Here is a 19,608-nt window from a genome sequence, read left to right as displayed (position 1 = left end):
TATTGGGTTATTAGGTTGTATTGGGCATTCGGTTAATTACGTCTTTCACTGTCCACTATCAAGAAGAGTTTTATTCATTTTTTTCTGTATGAATTTTGCTTAAGAAAATGCTGAAATAGGTGAATCTGCTAACAAGTTTCTTGCTCTGAGATTTAGCCAGCAAGACTACTTATATTTGTCCATCTTGGAGTATTTCTAAGTTAACACAATGGGTCTGACTTATTAAAGCTCTCCAAGACTGGAGAAGATAGACTAATATGGGGGAACCTGGGTCATGCAGCAAACTTGAATTCCTAAAAGCCATTAGCTATTTGTTGGCAAATGTTTAAAATCCTGGAACAGATCCATTTCAGTTTAGCTGGATCATCCAGTTTCTCCCATGATAGTCTATCTTCTTCAGTCTGAGAAAGCTTTAATAAATCAGGCCCACTGTGTTGCACGTTAATGTGCACATTCAAATAAATGAGCTGCCAATTCATCAGGATAGACAACATTTTTCCTGGCGCAGCACACTACATCACACAGAAATGGATTATCATTCTGTACTGCAAAATACTGCGTTGGATTTATGCTTTGGGGTGCCATTGAGAATAAAGGGCACCACAAAATGCTTACGCACATAGTAGGTGGTAAAGCGTTCATTTCCTTAAAGCATCACACTGGAAAGGTGTGAATCATCCTTAACACCTCTTCTTGTTACAGGCTGCTGTGTGTGCTCTTTCAGTTTTCTGTTAGATCTGTTAGACAAGAAACCCAATGACCAAATGAAGGAATGCACACAATGCTGCTGGTAATTGTGAGCCAATGGTTCTGTGTTGTCAGTCTATAACAGTACTGTCACTGACAGGTAAAATACTCAGTAGACTGATTCATAAAGATTCATAAAAAATGATTTCCTTTAGAAAACCCCATGCTATGAGATATGATGCCAAATATAACCTTAGCGTTTACGTAGACTTGAGTTTAGGTATTTGTAGCAGAGATCTGTTCGTACACGGCCCTTGCAGATGAGTAACTCTGCGTTATTTATGTCTGATTCTTACTCTGCAAAGCAGTAAAAACATAACAAAATGTAATAACTATTATTACACAGACTGCAAGTTCATATACCATATTTAGAAAAAAAAGGTCAAGAAACAAGGCTTCATCCAAACATCCCATCACTCAGGAAGGAATTTAGCTGCACACATTGAAAGAGCAATCATATCAACATCTCTTTGTGAAGCTAAATCAATATCTAAAAACTGTGGTTATCAGTATATGATGTTCAGCCGATAGCACAAAGTGCATTAAGGAATACAAGTTTCCAATAGATGGTGTCAAACTATAAGCACAGCAAGGCTGTTACTTCCAACAAAGCTTGCTGTCTCCAGAGGAGCAAAGTGAAATGGTGCAACACCATGCCAGGGTGCAGAGGATGGAATGGGCATTATATTATATAGGACACTGGCCTAGCAGATGAGGGGTTAAATTCCTGATAAAAAAATAAAAGTGGAACTCCAGTAAACTTCAAAAATCTTACTATATATAATTTACATAAAAGAGGAAGCCAACTCTTTATATATATTTATATATATATATATAAATATGGATGGTAAAAACCATGATAAATCCAAGAATTCCCTTGGTGAGCTGTGTTTTAACTGCATGGCCATTATGATTTCCCATTCATACCATATTATTATTTTTATTATTATTATTATTATTATTATTATTAATAATATTAATTGTAATAATAATATTAATAGGCGGTATTTATGTAGCACCAACATAATATGTACATTAAATAGGGGTTGCAAATGACAGATACAGACAGTGACACAGGAGGAGGAGAAGACCCTGCTCCAAAGAGCTTACAATCTAGGAGACTTTATTTTAGAGTATACCAGGGGATGACACAACAGGTAGATGGGAACACCCAAAACTCTCAGGTATTTCTGGCAATATTTTTTACGGTACTAAATTTCCATTGGCTCAGCTCAGCCCTCTAAGATCCATATACAGCTTAAATAAAACTTTTTGCAGAAAACTAGCTAACAACCAGGTTACAGTTTTAAACAAAGAATGTTGCATTGATGTATACTCTTGTCAACAGAATTTCTCCATAGAACACTTATAGAATGAGTCAGGTTTCACACATCATACTAAGAGCGATGATATATCTGTTCTTTAAAAATAAGTGCACAGGTAGTCCCCCGGGTTACATATGAGATAGGAACTGTAGGTTTGTTCTTAAGTTGAATCTGTATGTAAGTCAGGACAGGTACATTATTTTAATAAATGCAATTAGGACAGATATTTGTCTCAACATATTATTAGGTAGTGTGGTGTCAGTTACTGTATAAAACCTTTACTGTAAGTTAATCACAAAGCAAAATAAAAATCTTTATGGAGCCTAGAGAATCATTAACTTCTGGAGAAAGTTGTGATTTGATATGAAAAAAGAAACAACTGCAGAGTTTGTCTTGGTCATTAAAGAGTTAGAAGAGGTTGCAGAAAGAGCTGACACCCCTAAGTTCACCCACAACTTCAGCTGTGCATAGCAAAAGATTTCTTCTGCAAGTCATGCAAACTGCCCCCCCCCCCCCTCCTTCCAGCTCCTCTTGCACCTTGCACAGCAGGGAAGACTGTTTGTATCTAGAAGTGGTCCTTATGTCGGATGTCCTTAGCCTCCTTAGCCTGGGGACTACCTGTATTAGGTAATGATCTCAGATCAATTTGATTTTTTAGTGTTACAAAGAGATAAACAAGAAGTAACTGCTGCGTCTTGGGTGCTTCCAGTATTTAGAGTTTGCTTGTCCAAGAAAATAAAATAAATAAATAAAAACAAACATCAAATACTGGAAGCAAGACGCAGCAGTTACTTCTTGTATCGGCCGAAAAGCATCTGACATGTGTACATTAGTAACAAAGAGGAACAAAAACAGAAAGAGATAAAGTGGTCCATTAGGGCTGCCTATTTTTACCATTTAGGGGCATATTTACAAAGCCTCCAGTTCGACTTTCACCTAAATTTTGCTGCTCTATACACATGCCCTTGTAGAGGTTTCCATTATTTAATATTCTCTTTGAAGTATTGATTTATGTTTATCTGAAGCATGTTTAAAGTTGTTTATGGTTGGTAAACTACTGTCTCTGCTGGAAGTCTATTTCAAGTATCAACTACTCTTTGGGTACAAAACTTTTTCAGATTTGTTCTGAACATACCTTCAACTTGTTTGAGGTCATGTTGCCAGGTTTTTGATCTCAGCTTCATACTGAAAATTCTGTTGTCCTATTTAACACTTTGAAGCCCAACTCAGGGCAAAAATAAAACTTCCTCCACCCCTTGCTTCAATGACACTATTATTCATTTCATATTTTTCTTTATATTAGAACACTTTGTTGAGATGAGCTCTATATTACCCTAAGTTTGTAGCTGAGGTGCTGTGCCAGTGCTGCTTCCATTTCTAGGTACCATTATTCCATGCTGGTCCATTTTGCAAATGCCGTTTCCTCCAGGATTCAGAGAGGACCCTGCTGCTGGATAGCCAATGTCATGCTGCAGGTGATGTGGATACCTGAGGAAGGACCCCACCTTCTGTATATAGAAGAAAACTTCACAGAAATGTCACACAACTGCAGATTTAGGTGGGCAAAAAAGTAACTTTTCTATCGGAGTAATTTGCTGGAGAAAGGGGGCTGAATGTGTCTGGAGCAGAATCCAGATAGCACAATGAATATTTTTAAAGGTTTCATTCATCACCCTTTATCGCGAATATGTAAATATCATTATTCGGTTGGACATTTTTGTACTTGTAGTTCATAAAACATTGGTGAAAAATAGAAATCAGTACATTGCAATGACCGATTATCTGCCAATTATTAACCAATGTAATTTTTATTTTTTGCCAGTTTTATTTTGTGCTATCAAGCTGAATACAATTGGAAAGATTGCGAATCCAGGAGAATTTAGTCTGGACGGATTTATTGTTTCTTTTTTGAATGTCACTTTATCATGAGTTTGTTTGAGATAGAGGTTTGTGCGTCTGCCTGGAATGCACACATCACCTCAAATGTTTATTCCACACTGGGGCGTTTGTTTCCTCTTGCATTTGTTGTATTTTCCATTTGTTGTAGGTTGTGCTGCCTTCACTTCCCCTATGTGTGTTTGTGTGTGGAAAGCCAATGATGAAGTGTTGGGGGAGGCCGCAGCCAGGGACGCCCCTCCCTACCTGGTTACGTGTCTGGCAGGTGGGCTAAATATCTGGCAGAGAATGCTGAATAGACACTATGAGGTTGGCAGCAGCAGCTCCTGTCACATTTGTGTCACTCAGCAGCCTAGGGAAGGAGTAGAGAAGGGAGGGAGATGCAGAACCTCCTCGCCAGCCTAATGCCCCTCAGCCTATCTAATAAAATCCACTTTGCAAATACTTTCATAGTAAAAGTGTGAAGGAGGGCACATTACCTATTCCAACCTCTCCATGCCAGTGCCATCTTCAAGGCTGCTAGAAATCAAAACATTGGTAACTAATATTTGCAATGCTATTTTTGCAGCACAAACACCTCTTAGATTCTCGATGCACCCTTTTCAGCAGACAGTTCATGCCAAGTTGTGCCAACGTCTATTCTACTGATCTGTAGAAGGCTAGAAGTACCTTGCTTTAATGCCCACTGTTTGCCAGTCAGTGCCTATGCAAAGTTCACTTTTTAAGGTATCAACAACGGCGCTGAAGAAATGTTGTGGCTGCAGTGCCCTGCAGGATTCCATGCCAGCACCAACATCAGGACCAGTGGTGTTGTTATTTTAGGATCAGCAAAACTGGAATAAATACAATCATTTAGGGAAACTCCCGAATACATTGGCACTGCCAAGTGTCCCTAATTCATTTTGGCATTGCCAAATGTCCCTGAAACACATTGGCATTGCCTAAGGGTCTGTGTCAGCTAATCATTGATTTCTCTAGGGAGACACCTGGTAAGCTGGGGCTATCCTTTTTACTTTCTGAATGCAAAGAAGGGCTGGGACTTGTTGTTCCATGGTAAAGAGCAACAGGATGAGCCTAATTCATTCATATCCAACTCTGATTCTACTTTCACTGAGAAAAGAATAACATTTATATGATAATGTAGTTGTATATAAAATATGTGGATTAACATTAATTTTATATTTATGTGATAATAAATGTCAAGCTGTACTGCAGTGACACATTTCCACAATCTCTGACAGTTTCCAATGCCTGGTTGTGTGGGTATTTCCACCCAAGCTGCATATGAATAGTGACATTATCATTGGGTATCCAGAGAGGTTGCATATCATCAATAACTCTTTGATTTGAAGAGAATTAAGAATGCCAGCCTGTCATGCATATTGGTGGGACTAATAGTTCCATAAAGTCCAAGGTCGCCCCCCCACCACTCATATATAAAGTACTAGCCCTGAAGTCAGTTGATTGATGATCAGCTACAATCTGAGGCCTACAGGATGCCCAATTAAGTTCACCACATGCAAACCTATTCATTCTATTAAATTGTTTAATATTCTGCTCAATCATACCATTGTCATCAGTTTGCAAATTTTTAAATGGAATCGAAATCAAGTGGTCAGACACACAAAAAGTGATTTTATTTCTTTTATTTTTTACTGAATATATAAAGCTTACTGAATAGTTATCGAATGGCAATAAAAATGAAGAAAAAACACAATGCAAGTGCAGAATTGGACAAATGCTCCCATAGATCTGATTAGGGCAAAATTATAATGCATTTATGGATTTATGTTTGTCCCAGTGCCCTGGCCATGGTCAATGGACCACTATCTCTAAAAACATTGTATTCTGATAATATGTATTTGCTACAATGATTGGATTTATTAAATTATTTTATTTATTTCATATATTTATATTTTCCGGTATTTATTTATAGACCCAGTTGACCAGCAAAAGTGACAAAGCTGAGACAATCCTGCATTCACCGAACAATACAAATGTTCTAAAAAAAATGATCATTTAACTAAAAGACACCTGCCATTCCAAATCATGATTGTATGATATTCCAAGATTATTCAAGAATAACTGATCATTTATAGCTGATCAAAATAGATCAAACCAATCTTTTCCTTGTTGAATCAAACGATCAAATCTATGGGGTCTGTTTATAAATTTTTCCCAAGATTCACCCAACCGTTACTCAACATTTCTCACAAAGGATTCAATTAGAAAATGAATGAATTTTTACTCATCATTCCTACATTTTGTCTAGTTGTATCCGGTATAAAAGTTGTTGTGTAACAGTTGGGTGAATCTTGAGAAAACATTTATATATAGACCCTATGGATTGGATCATTGTATTCAACAAGGAAAACAAAAGTTTGGCCTGTTTTCATCAGAAATGATTGATCAATTCTTGGGTGAAATTTATTAATTGGGATCTCTCAGTTTCTGAATGATAGACTTCTTTTATACATGTAATCATATTTTTGAACCCTTGTATTAGGTGAGTGATCATAATGATAGATTGTCCACCTCTGTCACTATTGCTGGTCAGCATGGTCCACATATAATCATTTATATATAGACTCCATCAATTTGATCATTTGATTTAACAAGGAAAAGAACAGTTTAGATTCCATTAGAAATAATTGATATCATTTTTTTTATAAATTATAGATTGATTCATGCATTTTAGTAAATCTTGAGAGAAAACATTTATAAAGCGACCCCTATGGTTATTTACTGTCATGTGTATGCCCAGCATAGAGATGCTGGGTTGGGCAATAGTATTTTATCATATTGCTTCAACCAGTGGCAGATATAGACAACAGTGGGCCCCTGTGCAAAACTAACTAGGGACCCCTTTTGGTTGAGGAAGGTCTGGGCCCTCGTGCAGTGGCACACTCTGCACCGCTTCTGGCTTAAACTGAATTTTAAAAAATCTTGAAAATGATCAGGCACAATGGTGGTGTATTGATTCCCATGCACCCAACAACATTTCATGGTGATCAGATAATAAATAATTTGTTCTATACCAATCCAACCACATTGGGGGGGGGGGGGGGGGGGCATTCACATGAATGTGTGTTCCAAATTTAGGGAGAATTTAGGCAGAACTAAATCTGCAACGCTCACCAGTCTGCATGCTAGCATTGGGTGCCGCCGCCTTCCTTCTTCTTCTGGACAAGGGAAGCCCGAATTGCTGGATTTTCCTAGCAACCTGAGCCGAAACTGTACAGCTCACTTTTGATTTCAGAATTTCGGAGTGATCAGGTAAATAATTAGGAATATTGCAGAAGGGTCATCACATGTCTCTTTCTACAATAAACACCAGCCTGATCATACAAAGTTAGAAAGTAGAACTTTATCTCCACTTTAAAGCGTCCATTACCAATTTAAATAAATAAGCTGCTGCAGTCGTCATTAACATACAATCAAAAAGCATGTGCTAATTATTATTAATATTAATAAACTATATTTTACTTTGGATTTAAAACTTTGCACTATTTATATGGCACCAACATATTACACAGCGCAGTACATTAAATAGGGGTTGCAAATGACAGACAGATACAGACAGTGACACAGGAGGAGGAGAGGACCTGGCCCAGAAGCGTTTGCACCACCATAGTGTGAGTGAGCTATAAATATTAAAGAAAATCTAAAGTGATCATTTTAGATTTGATCAATGGCCCCACACTGGCAAGGTGTGATGGGTATTTGGTGCCAATGTCATCAACAAGACCACCATCACCCTACACACGACCACCATTGTCTGAGCCATCCAGTCTCCTTTATCGGTGAATAAATCCTGCAAAATAATTAGAACAATGGAATATAAAAAATATTATAATGCGTCTGTGTAATAAACCTTCCCCATAGGGCAGTGTTTCCCAACCGGGGTCACTGGGGGTTCAATGAGCAATGGGCAGTTTGTGACTCTCAGGTCAGTTTAACTGTCACCAATGATCGTTATTAATAAACAATATTTATATAGCACCAACAAATATATAGCTGTGCATTAAATAGCAGTTGCAAATGACAGACAGGAGAGGACCCTGCCCCAAAGAGCTTACAATCTAAATAGTGGGGGAAGTATCGCAAGAATGGATCTTTTTGGCTATCTGTAAGGATGACATTCTTCTCACTGTTCAGCAATGTAAGAGGCCTTATTCCTACTGAGCACCACACTAATATACTGTGAGCTATAGTAATTATAGCAGGGGTTCCCTAATAAAAGTGTTCCCCCTTGTTAAAAAGGTAAAGAAATGCTGCTATTGGGTGTTCCCACCATTGCTCAGCACCAATTATAATAATAAATCATGTGAAATAATGATCTCCCACCTCTATGATGGTGTTCTGGCCTTTTTAACCCTTGCAATCACTTTCAGGTATTAGAGAACCCCTTCTATAATCACTATATCCATAGCTCACAGTACATTAGTGTGGGGATCAGTGAGAAGAATGTCTCTTACATTGCTGGCCAGTGGGAAGAATGTCACCTTTAGAGATAGCCAAAAACATCCTATTGTGTGCTACCCCACCATTTAGATTGTAAGCTCTTTGTTACTCCTGTGTTACTATATGTAATTTGCGACTGCTATTTATTGCACAGCGCTGTGTAATATGAGGGTGATATATATATTGTTTAAAAATAGTGATCATTGATGACAGTTATTGTCCCACTTACATTTCCAATCTGGTAAAAAAATACTCCCCCTGCCGCTCTTTCTGCTCCTCCAATGACCTACTAATGACTTCCTCACTCATAACCTCATCACACGCACGGATACAAGACTTCTCTAGAGCTGCCCCAACTCTCTGGAATGGTCTTACTCATCCTATTCGGCTTGCTCCTACTTTCTGCTCATTTAAAAGAGCGCTCAAACCCATCATTTCAAACTTGCCTACCCATCTTCTTCTGTCATTTGAAACCATCACTACTTCCCACCACTACATATCTCCCTCCTATTGTGTGATACTTCCCCCTCCTCCTAGATTGTAAGCTCTTCGGGGCAGGGTCCTCTCCTCCTGTGTCACTGTCTATATTAGTCTGTCATTTGCAACCCCTATTTAATGTACAGCGCTGTGTAATATGTTGGTGCTATATAAATCCTGTTTAATAATAATAATAATAATAATAATAATAATATTAATTGGTGACAGTTAAAGAGGAACTAAACTGAAAAGTGCTTAAAAAAAAAAAAATCACACTTGTATTCCATCCGGCATGGCAGTCTGATCCATCCGGAGGTCTCTTCTATAAGCTCCTGCGTCGTCCCGGTATCTGTCTTTGGGTCGGCGCTCCAAGCACCGCCATCTTCTCCTCTTCTCTTCTTACAACTTCACCCGTAGGCGCGAGATCAGGTGACGTAGGTTGGAAAAAAAACTTGCCAATCACCAAATTTCTCTTTTCACATCTCGGGCATGTGCAGAAGGAGCACCCAGAGCTGGATGCGTGGCGTAGGTATCCCGGGAGGCTTCCGCTTCCATTCATTCTCCGTCACCTAGGCCATTAGGAATTTGAGGGGGTGCTGCACTTAAAAAAAAATCCCAAACAAAATTTTCCCTTGCATAAAAGGTTGTCTACTCTTATGTTAAGTGAAATTTCTAAGCTTAGGTACGCTTTAAGCTGAGAGTTACAATCTACCCATGGCTCATGGAACCCCGCTTGGGAAACATTGCCCACCCTTACAGATAGCCCAAATAATAAATGAGGGACCTGAGAGGTGCTACTGGAACCCCTAGCACCCCTGGCTGGGATACACATCTCCAGTAATGAGAATTTGCTGCATTTGTGATACTTTATTCCCAGTCTATCAGTAGGCAGAATTCCTCCTACATTGCTGGGACTTGTAGTGCCCCTCCAGTACCGTTATTCCTCCTGGCTGCGTCATTTGCCCACCTGAGCCGTGCCCTCCCCCCTCCCCAGGGCAGCCGGTACCCCCCCAGACCGTCAGGGTGCCCAGAGGTGGTCGTAAACGAGGAGTGTCGTAAACCAGGTGCGGGCAGGGAGGGGGGAGCGGGGAGGAGGAGGAGGTGGGGGGGGGTGTAGAGGAGGGGCGGGGAGGGAGGTGACTCCAGCATTTAGACACAAGAGCGAGAGGATCATGGCGGATGGCCCCAGGTGTAAGCGCAGAAAACAGGCGAACCCCAGGCGGAATAACGGTGAGTGGGGGCACCGGGGCAGCTGTGACGGGGAGGGCGGCGGGCGGGGGGGCCGGCTCCTCTGACAGGGCTGACACACGGTACCCGGGCCGTACCGTTATTTTACCTGCCGCCTCCTCCCTGGACCGTTAGACGCATCTGGTCACATGCTGATGTATGGGGGGGTCCTTGTTAGCCCTCTAACCCCCCCTTTATGTGTGACCCTAAACTTCCAGATACCCCCTCATCCCTTCTAATCCCCCCTCCTCTCCTTCTTCTCACTCCGGGGCAGGTAGAGCACAAGTAGCGGATCAGCGGCCACGTTCTGCCCTCCTCAGCCCTGCTGCAACTTGACGGGGCAGTTACCTGGGAGACTGATAGGAGGGGGGGGGGGAGCTTGTACCCCCCCCCATATTAGAATACCCCCCCATGTTATAATACCCCCCTTATACCATAATACCCCCCATATTATAATACCCCCTTTATTATAATACCCCCCCATACCATACCTCCTCATCCTCCTCCTCATCCTGACCTGCATTTAACCCCTTCAGCCCTTTTCCTACTTTGCTGATGTTTCCCATACCAAAGTTAAGCCGTTTCCCATAGCAACCCCGCTCCTTGCCAGCACTGACACTTTTCTATCACTTCTTCTCAACTCATTTACAGGTAGACAAGAGGTTCTGCAGCAGCTGCACTGACAGTTTTGATTGACAGCTACCCCCCCTTCCTTTTTTTTTTGTAGAATAGAAAGCACATGATGGACAAAGTGGGTGGGGAATTGCCCTCTCTAGTTACCCCACCCCCTAGTAGTTGGATTAACCCCTTGCTAGGGCACAAAGTGCAGTAGCCAAAGCGGCTTATTGGAGGCAGCTGTCCGTTTTAAAAAAGCCCCCCCCCCTTTCTGTTTATTAGTGGATCAGAACCAAAGAGCTCATCAGACGTATATATTTTATCTCTCCTATAGATATATCTCTTTTATAGAAAGTGTTTGGATTAACCCCTTGCTGGGGCACAAAGTCCAGTGGCCAAAGCGGCTTATTAGAGGCAGCTGTCCTTTTTAAAAAAGCCCCCCCCCCCTTCTGTTTATTAGTGGATCAGAACCAAAGAGCTCATCAGACGTATATATTTTATCTCTCCTATAGATATATCTCTTTTATGGAAAGTGATTGGATTAACCCCTTGCTGGGGCACAGAGTCCAGTGGCCAAAGCGGCTTATTGGAGGCAGCTGTCCCTTTTAAAAGATCCCCCCCCCCTTTCTTTTTATTTGTGGATCAGAACCATGGAGCCCATCAGAGGTAGCTGCCCCTTTTAAAGAAAGTGATTGGATTAACCCCTTGCTGGGGCAGCAGAATTGGACCAGAACCAATAGGCTTATCTAACACAGAACCTCCCCCGTTCTTTTATTAGTGGATCAGAACCAAGGGGCTAATCAGACGTAGCTGCCCCTTTTATAGAAAAAGTGATTGGATTAAGCTGCAAGAGGCAGCAAAATTGGATCGGAACCAAGGGGTTTATCTGACACAGAACCCCCCCCCCCCCCCCTTCTTCTCCTGTATGGAGCAAGTTGTGTTGTACAGGTAGAGCGGCGCCTGTGTGCCATGTGGGGGTATTGTGGGTGTTTTCCCATCTGCTGTGGGTGGGCACTCCTGATGAGGATGAATTTGGGTGCGGTAAAGCCTGGGAAATGGCCTTCGCTATGTTAAGTAAAGTTTTTTTTCCCCCGGTCATCTCCCCTCCTTCCCATATAAGAGGTACCTGCCTGCCTTGTAATGGGGGGTGGTGTCTGCTGCAGAAATGGGGCCCCTTTTAATTTTTTCCTTTCTCTCTGCAGCCTATATAAGGGAAACATTTACATTTCACACTCAGCAAGGCAGACTGCCTTTCATTTCTCCCTTCCTTCCCTTTCTCCCCCCTTCTCCAAGAGTTTCATCCCAACACTGACAAGGGGCAGCTTGCTCAGAGATGGCTTACAGAGCCCCCCTCCCTTCTAATAAAGATGATTTCCTAGTCTGAGAAAACAGCAAAGGGGGAGGAAATCCTTCTTATGGTAATAGTCCCCCTGTTGGGTGCAGATCATAGTTTTGTATTGGGATTTCCTGCCTTGCAAGGACTATGTAGGGATTTGTTCTGATGACCTAAGCTTGCTGCATGACAGCCCCCTTGTACTTTTCACATAGCGCCGGGCAGATCACGGTTTTACCGAGGTAAGATTCTGGCGATTCGGTGAGGTTGGGCACTTGTGACGACATGTGTGTGACATGTGGCCGGTAGGAGCCACCCAGCACCATCAATATGTTTACCTGGGAGGATGCTGAGCCCACCCAATTTTTAATACCCTGCTTTGGGGGCGATGCTGCAGCCAGGAAATAGCAACTTGTTCAGGTAGAGAGATGTGTAAAAAGAGATTAGTCCATTCCTGCAATGCCTGGCAGCCCCCCTCCTGTCTGCTGCCTCATTCTCCAGGGAAGCATTGATTTACCTCTTGCAAGGTTTTTTTTTTCCTCCTACCTTCTGTTTTAATGCAATTTTTTATAAGATGTGGAGCCACCATTGACAGATTGCATGCTCTGCATCCTGCAACCGCCCACCCACAAAACAAAAGGTGCCCTGGCCAGGGGGAGAATGATGGCCAATCTCATTCCAGGTATTTCATTTCTGCCTTATTTCGGGAATTTGCAGACGTCGTGCCTTTTCTTGACAGATGACCACACGCCCTATTTAGCACATAGACTGATATATATGTATGTAGTGCAGCAATGGGGGTGACAGGTAGAGAAGTTGTGCAGAATGTATTCTGATTGGCCAATATTATCATCATCATCATTCTTATTATTATTATCATCATCATTGTTTTGACAATACATGGATAAAAGATACTTTGTATTCATTCATATACAGAAGTCAATAGGACATGCAATGAAGTAGGCTTTGCCATTTTTTTTCTATTACTTGAATGAAGGAATAAAAATAATTTATGCTGATCCGCCCAACCTGTAATTATTTTAAACAAGTTTTTTTTTTCCCATTTACCTGTTTGGGCATTCGGAGCAAACTCTGCTTTAGTAAATCCGGCTTGGTGTAAATGTTATTTGTGGCATTAGGCAGCAAGGTGCATTGCAGGGGGAGGGGATTACCAAGGCGAGTAGTTGAACTTGACAGCCTGTAAACTAATTGAGAACAGTGTGGCTAGCCAAATCTCCACACTGTCTGCATGCTAGATCCAAAGCCACGCTATTGTTGATGCTGCATTGGGGTTACTGTTATTTAAAGGTTGTAAGCTGTTCTGCATATGCAGGTATAGAATTGTGATAATGATATAAAGCCCCCGGGTGGCATGGTGTGGTGCATGGTAGTGAAGTGCAGAATTATCTGTCTGCACAGTCCAGTAACAGGCAGGACAAATGCTATTAAAGGTCTGTACAGATACAGTGGGGGAGGAGTCCTCTGTTAAGAATGACTTGCTATTTTCTCCTTTCTAAAATGTCATTCAGTGGATGAGGTGATGCTGACCTCCGGCTAGAAAGACGCCTATCAGCTGCTAAGAAGTTGGCTTGTATATAGGCAGGAAATAAACAGGTGTGTGTGTGTGTGTTAAAAAAAAAATATATATATATATATATACACACACATTGTTCTCCCCAGTCTCTTTTAGCTGGGCGCACCACCCAGCATTTTTTGGTAACCACCTGGCTGTTTTTGGGTGGGTTGCAATTTCTTACCACCCGGCTTAAAAATTTCTGGGTTGAACACTATATATATATATATATATATATATATATATATAGCCACATGCACCTACATACATAGTCGTAAAAGGAAGGTGCATGGAGAATACAAAGGGTGCAGTTTCATTGAGGGAGACAACCATTAATTGAATAAAAAAGTATAGTGTTATATTAATGGATAGAGAATGGTAAACTTTATTCTGCAGCTTTATCTCGTCATAGCTGTATTTCTGTTTTTCAAATTTAGAAATTGGGTGTGGATGCCATCACATGACCCATTTTTATAGTGTGAGGTTAATACACTTGTGTGGCTCAACAGAGAACGGTATTATTTCAAATAAATAGAAATTCAATTAAAAAAAATTGGAATTCCATTGCTTTCATAATAGTTCTATAAATGTTGGATGTACGGCCGTTGTTGGTAGTTTTATATACGTAGGTGTCATTGTTGGTGTAGATTTAAGTTTTGATATTAGGTCTTATATATTCTCAGTATTGTTTGCTTTATATAGGATGGCGAATTGCAGTACTCTATAGGCAACCAATCAAAAGCTTTTCTGAAATCTAGACTTTTCTGAAATCTAATTGGTAATTCTGGTTTACCACACTTTTCACTTTATTCTTACATTTTGAAGTTTTGTGTGCATGTTGAGTGGCTGATATTTAAAGCAAAGGTTTTGATAAAAAATAAAGAAGGAATAAATCTTCAGATTATTTATATGTATTGCAAGGATGTACCAACCTGCTATGTTACCTGCTTGTGTCCTCTCAGTACTGAGACGGGTCTGTGCTGCAAGTTTTTCATTCATCTGCAAAGGCCAAACCTAAGGATCCTGTTAGGAATGTCTAAAATTTTACCACCCTTACAGAGGAGGATTCTGGGGAAAAACATGAAAAACAGGAAATGACATTTCTGGGATTGTTTATGTTTACTTTGTGCAGAACTTTACCATTCTAACAATAGATCCAAGAAAATGAATGAATATTTACGCATTAAAGTATATGTATAGCCAAAAAAAGTGTTTTATTTATTTATTTTTTTGTCAGTGTTACATAAGGGAGTTCCTGTCTATAAGGTGCAGCAAGAAGTTTGAATGCGGTCTCTCAAAGATTATTTTAGCATTTAAAATGACCGACCAAAGTTAATGGCGATTGGTTGACTTTCAGTCCATCAACCTCATTGAAAGCTCTATTGGGTGTGTAATGGAAATGAAAGTGACTGCCTATGAGGAGGCCCAGTTTTATTATGGAATTAGGTATAATAATATGTAATATGTATAATATTATGTCAGTCCGCCAGTGGCCATCACTTGGGATTTTAATGTGTTTGCTATGGTCACTTGATAAGTTGTATTATCATTAACATTATCATTTACATTTGTATAGAAAAGTGAATAAGAGATGTTACAGAAAGTTCAATAATTTATAGATTTGCGTCCTAACGTCTTGTTGGAACTTATCTGTGACTTCTAGTTCTGAAAATCTGAAATCGTTTGCACCTTTTAGAGCAATGGCCAAATCAGACAAAATGTTGAAGATCCAGATTGTCACTGGTATCATTCCAGTACAAAGGCAATGGGCTTAAATTATTAAAGCTCTCCAAGACTGGAGAAGATAGACCATCATGAGAGTACCTGTGTGATCCAGCAAACCCGGATTTTATCTGGTCTGGGACTGAAATCATTTGCCAAATGATAACAAATGATTTTTAAGAAATCTATTCCAGGTTTGGATCACCCAGGTTCACCCATGATAGCCTATCTTCTCAAGTCTGGAGAGCTCTAATAAATCAGACAGTAGAGAGCAATATGATTGAATTGACTCTTCCACCTGATCTGAAGTGGAAATCCATACTCATTCTGATTAATGGTTGAGATGGTCCAATAGGAGCCTTGTTTAGGGATCATCAGGTTGTGTATCCTAATTGAATAAATGAGATAATTACATAGAATATCATTGCTGAATATTGTTTTTTTTCCTGGCAGTGTTGCTGATTCAATGAATTCAATGCTTTCTGTGCATCTGACCTTACTCGCTGCATACTTGACCTAGGTCAATGATATAGTATTAAAGCCCCACATTGATTACTGTAGGGTTTCTGGACAAATTTACCATTTAGGATCATGCATGCGCTGCCTAATATGTTGGCGCCATTTAAATCCTGTTTATTAATATTGATAATAATAATACATATTTGTAACAGCACAGATGTCCCTATCATTCAATTTCACTGCACTATCAACACTGTGACTCACCTAATTCATAAAAGAGCCCATTTGTAAGGCACAACCCTGAGCTTTGTAAATGTGTTTTGGTAAGCAGTAGTCTGGCTGCAGCTTGGCTATTTAAAGAAACAGGGTGAGGGAAATCTCATGTTTTTATTATTTCCTCCTTCCCCAGTTGGGCTTTTTCGTTTAGCTATGTACAGTTTTCTCTCCAGCACCACCCGGCACATTTCAGTAACCGTCTGGCTGTTTTTGTGTGGTTACTGAAGAGTTGGGTCACAATACAGGGGCTACAATTTCTTCCCACCCGGCTTAAAAAAAATTCTGGGTTCAACACTGTATGTAATTACTCAATGAAACCAATTGTTTGCATATTTCACTGATGATGGCCAACAAGCCTGAAACAGCCATATGGAGTTTGGTATGGATGGTTCTATGGTATTAGCCTGAGCTGTTCAGGACGTATAGTCAGCCATGAAACATAAAAGAATGATTTTCATAGCGCCTTCTAATATCTGGAAATGAGAATGAATCCCTATATGACTGGGATATTTACCAGAATGACACATAACATGCCTTCTGTATCTGTATAAGGCTGTGCTGTGCTATAACATAACCATTCGAGGTATATTGGGGCTAAATTAATAAGCTGCACTTTTACCAAGGTGAATTATCTCCTTGCAAGTGATACATGACTTGGCTTAGTAAATTCAATCAAAATTAATTTTGCAAAGGATAACCAATCATATGCATGGAAATGTAGGAAATCTAAAAAATGAAATAGAGTTTTTGCTTGCACGTAATTGGATGATAGAATTCTGCAGCGTTTCATTTACTAAGCTAAGTGAAATATCTCAAGGGTAATATTATTATTATTATTATTATTACACAGTATTTATATAGTGCCATCATATTACACAGAGCTTTACAAAGTCCATAGTCATATCACTAGCTGTCCCTCAAAAAGGTTCACAATCTAATGTCCCTACCATAATCATATATGTTCAAGGGCAATTTTGGGGGGAAGACAGTTAACCTAATTGCATGTTTTTGGAATGTGGGAGGAAACCCACCCAAACACAGGCCAAGATTTGAACCTGGGACCCAGCGCTGCAAAGGGCCAGAGTGCTAACCACTGAGCCACCATGCTGCCCTAAGGATATATTATATTTTGCTATGTGAACACCCTGTATTCCTTTAGTAAATCAGCCCGAGTTCCTCCATATATCAGAGTGATGGTGCACACAGTTCAATAGCCAATAACAGCTGATCTGAATTTGTACCTCAGCAACCACAATTTATTATGTTTTTAATTGCCAATTTGAAAACTTTTCTGTTTTTTCTTTCTGAACACAACAGGTTAATGCTCTAAGTACCTCAGTTTATATAGCATTGTCAGTACAGAATATGGACTGTTTAGTTGTAGTATAGGCGGAACGCAGTGCGATGTATATGTAAACAGCCTCTGGCCACTATCTCTAGCTCGCAGGCTCTGTGGGCCGTCACAAAATGTGTTCTAGACCGTTAACTTCAAGGTGTTAACAAGTGTCAGGATGTCAGGTGGTGCTGACGCCGGGGATACTGCATTCTTTGTTACAGCGGCCACCCCCCTCTCTTTACTTCTACTTTCAACTTCAGTATCATGTTCACTTAGCCGTATTTTAAAGCCTTCATTTGGGGAATAGAGGAATTCGGCCCGAGTTAACATTCCAGGATCAACGTGCTGATTTCGGGCCAGGTAATAATCTGGTTTGAAAAAGGATGAAAAAGATTCTTGCACTCAAAGAGAGAGAACCCAAGTTTCCTCTGACCTTCGATTTGAATACAATGCAAATATTGACTTGGTTCTGAACTGCTGAGTTTTAGAAGTTCTGTTTTGATCATAAGATTTTCCGCGTACGTGGGCCCGCTTTAGGCCAGGTTTAAAATCCCCCGGGTTTTATTCAGATTATAAAATGAGATTATATTTTAGGTATATATATATATATAAATAGGATACATATTGGTTTTTAAACATATCCTGGGGGATCGGCTGCTGGGATTTTATACCTTGTCACTGCTGTGGAAGTCTCCCATTCTGTAATGCAGAATAGAATTCTCTTCCTTAATACAATCTTTAGCCATCCTGATTGCCAAAGGCGAAGATGACGTAACTCCTTTCAAAAGGGACATCTCCTGCCTCTTTCTGTAATAATGCCCTGTCTGTGCCACTGGTTATAATAATTAATTCTGCTTATGAAATGGCAAAAATCACCTATGCCGGTACTACAGCCATGAATTGGCAGGCAGCTATCATTTCCAAAAGAATGCTTTGGCAATAGCAGCCTCTGTATTTCTTGCAATACAGGTTCCCATTATGTCCAATCCCATAGGTCCATTTGGGAGATACCCAGGAATGGTATTTGGCAGCCCCACACACACCACGGCTATGACAGAGTTTAGCATGATGTGTACTACTTCCTTGTAAAATTATAATGTAAATACTAGAAGAAATATGCTTATATCGATTGTGTTGTATTCTACATCTTCTAAACCAGGGGTGTCAAACTCAAATACAAAGAGGCCCAAAATTTAAAACTTGGAACAAGTCGAGGGCCGAACTTGAAATTTATTGAAAAAAGTTTACTACTTCATCCATAACTAACAAAAGCAAACCCCTCTACACACACTTTAGGGTTGAAAAGACTAATTTCCATCTATCTATGCAGGCTGTGTGTTCTTCATCCTCTCACATGACAAGTTTGTCTGACACTAAATATTACACTATGCAGTTTCTAATGGATTGAAACAAACACAATGCCCCTGGTAGTCAGGCACCATGTAATCATTGCCTAGGCTTTGTGTCACATGATGGGTGTACAGGAATAATGTCTATGTATTGCATGTATTGAAAATGATGGTGTGAGGTGGTAACACGGGCGGGCCAGATATAGTTCATTTTTGGAATTCTTTGGGGGGCCAAAAAAAAAGGCCCTTGAGGGCCATATTTGGCCCACGGGCCAGAGTTTGACACCACTGCTCTAAATGATATCTCTCCATACACAGTGCTGGACATGACATATGTGCTGGACTCCATATTGCCCCATTCTGTACATTATGCTGTATATGCCATTCTTCACACTATTGCACTTTGAACGCTGTGCTGTACGTTATATGCTCCATACCACCAATCATCACAGCAATGTTTATTTTTTCTACTTTTTCACCTTTTAAATTTATTAGAGATTTCAAAAGTCCTTGAGTCAAAAACTTGCAGAGTCTCCAAGCTGAAAAGCTTTTGGAGAGTACATGGACTTGTACGACGAGGCGTTGCGGGTGACATCACGAGCAGCAGATGTTAAGTATCAGCAGCGTTTAAGTCATCATCCAGGACCTGTGGGATGTGTCATTTTCTGGTTGTGTGGGGGTGGCAGGTGAAGTGCTTCTTCTATAATGACGCTGCAGTGGAAATTCAGAGTCAGATTAACTAGTTAGCTTTACCGTTGTGCTTTCTAAAAAAGACTAAAAAACTTTTCTGATCACTCTTTAATCACCAA

The 19,608-nt window shown here is 40.3% G+C and overlaps 1 protein-coding gene across 2 annotated transcripts in view; it reads left to right on the top strand.

Annotated features, from left to right (window-relative positions):
- The first annotated feature begins 10,050 nt into the window (after window positions 1-10,050).
- ZEB1 (zinc finger E-box binding homeobox 1) overlaps window positions 10,051-19,608 on the top strand; it is a 90,308-nt gene continuing 80,750 nt past the window's right edge. Inside the window, exon 1 of one of the 2 annotated variants that reach the window (XM_072412664.1) lies at window positions 10,051-10,139. In XM_072412664.1, the coding sequence (XP_072268765.1) occupies window positions 10,082-10,139 (58 nt within the window). In that variant the 5' untranslated portion in view covers window positions 10,051-10,081. Of the gene's footprint in view, window positions 10,140-12,482; window positions 12,767-19,608 lie in introns of those variants that run through there. The other variant, XM_072412662.1, reaches the window with a different exon arrangement.

Source organism: Pyxicephalus adspersus, chromosome 5, assembly GCF_032062135.1.
Source record: "Pyxicephalus adspersus chromosome 5, UCB_Pads_2.0, whole genome shotgun sequence".
Lineage (NCBI taxonomy): Eukaryota > Metazoa > Chordata > Amphibia > Anura > Pyxicephalidae > Pyxicephalus > Pyxicephalus adspersus.
This window is presented reverse-complemented; position numbering and strand designations above follow the sequence as displayed.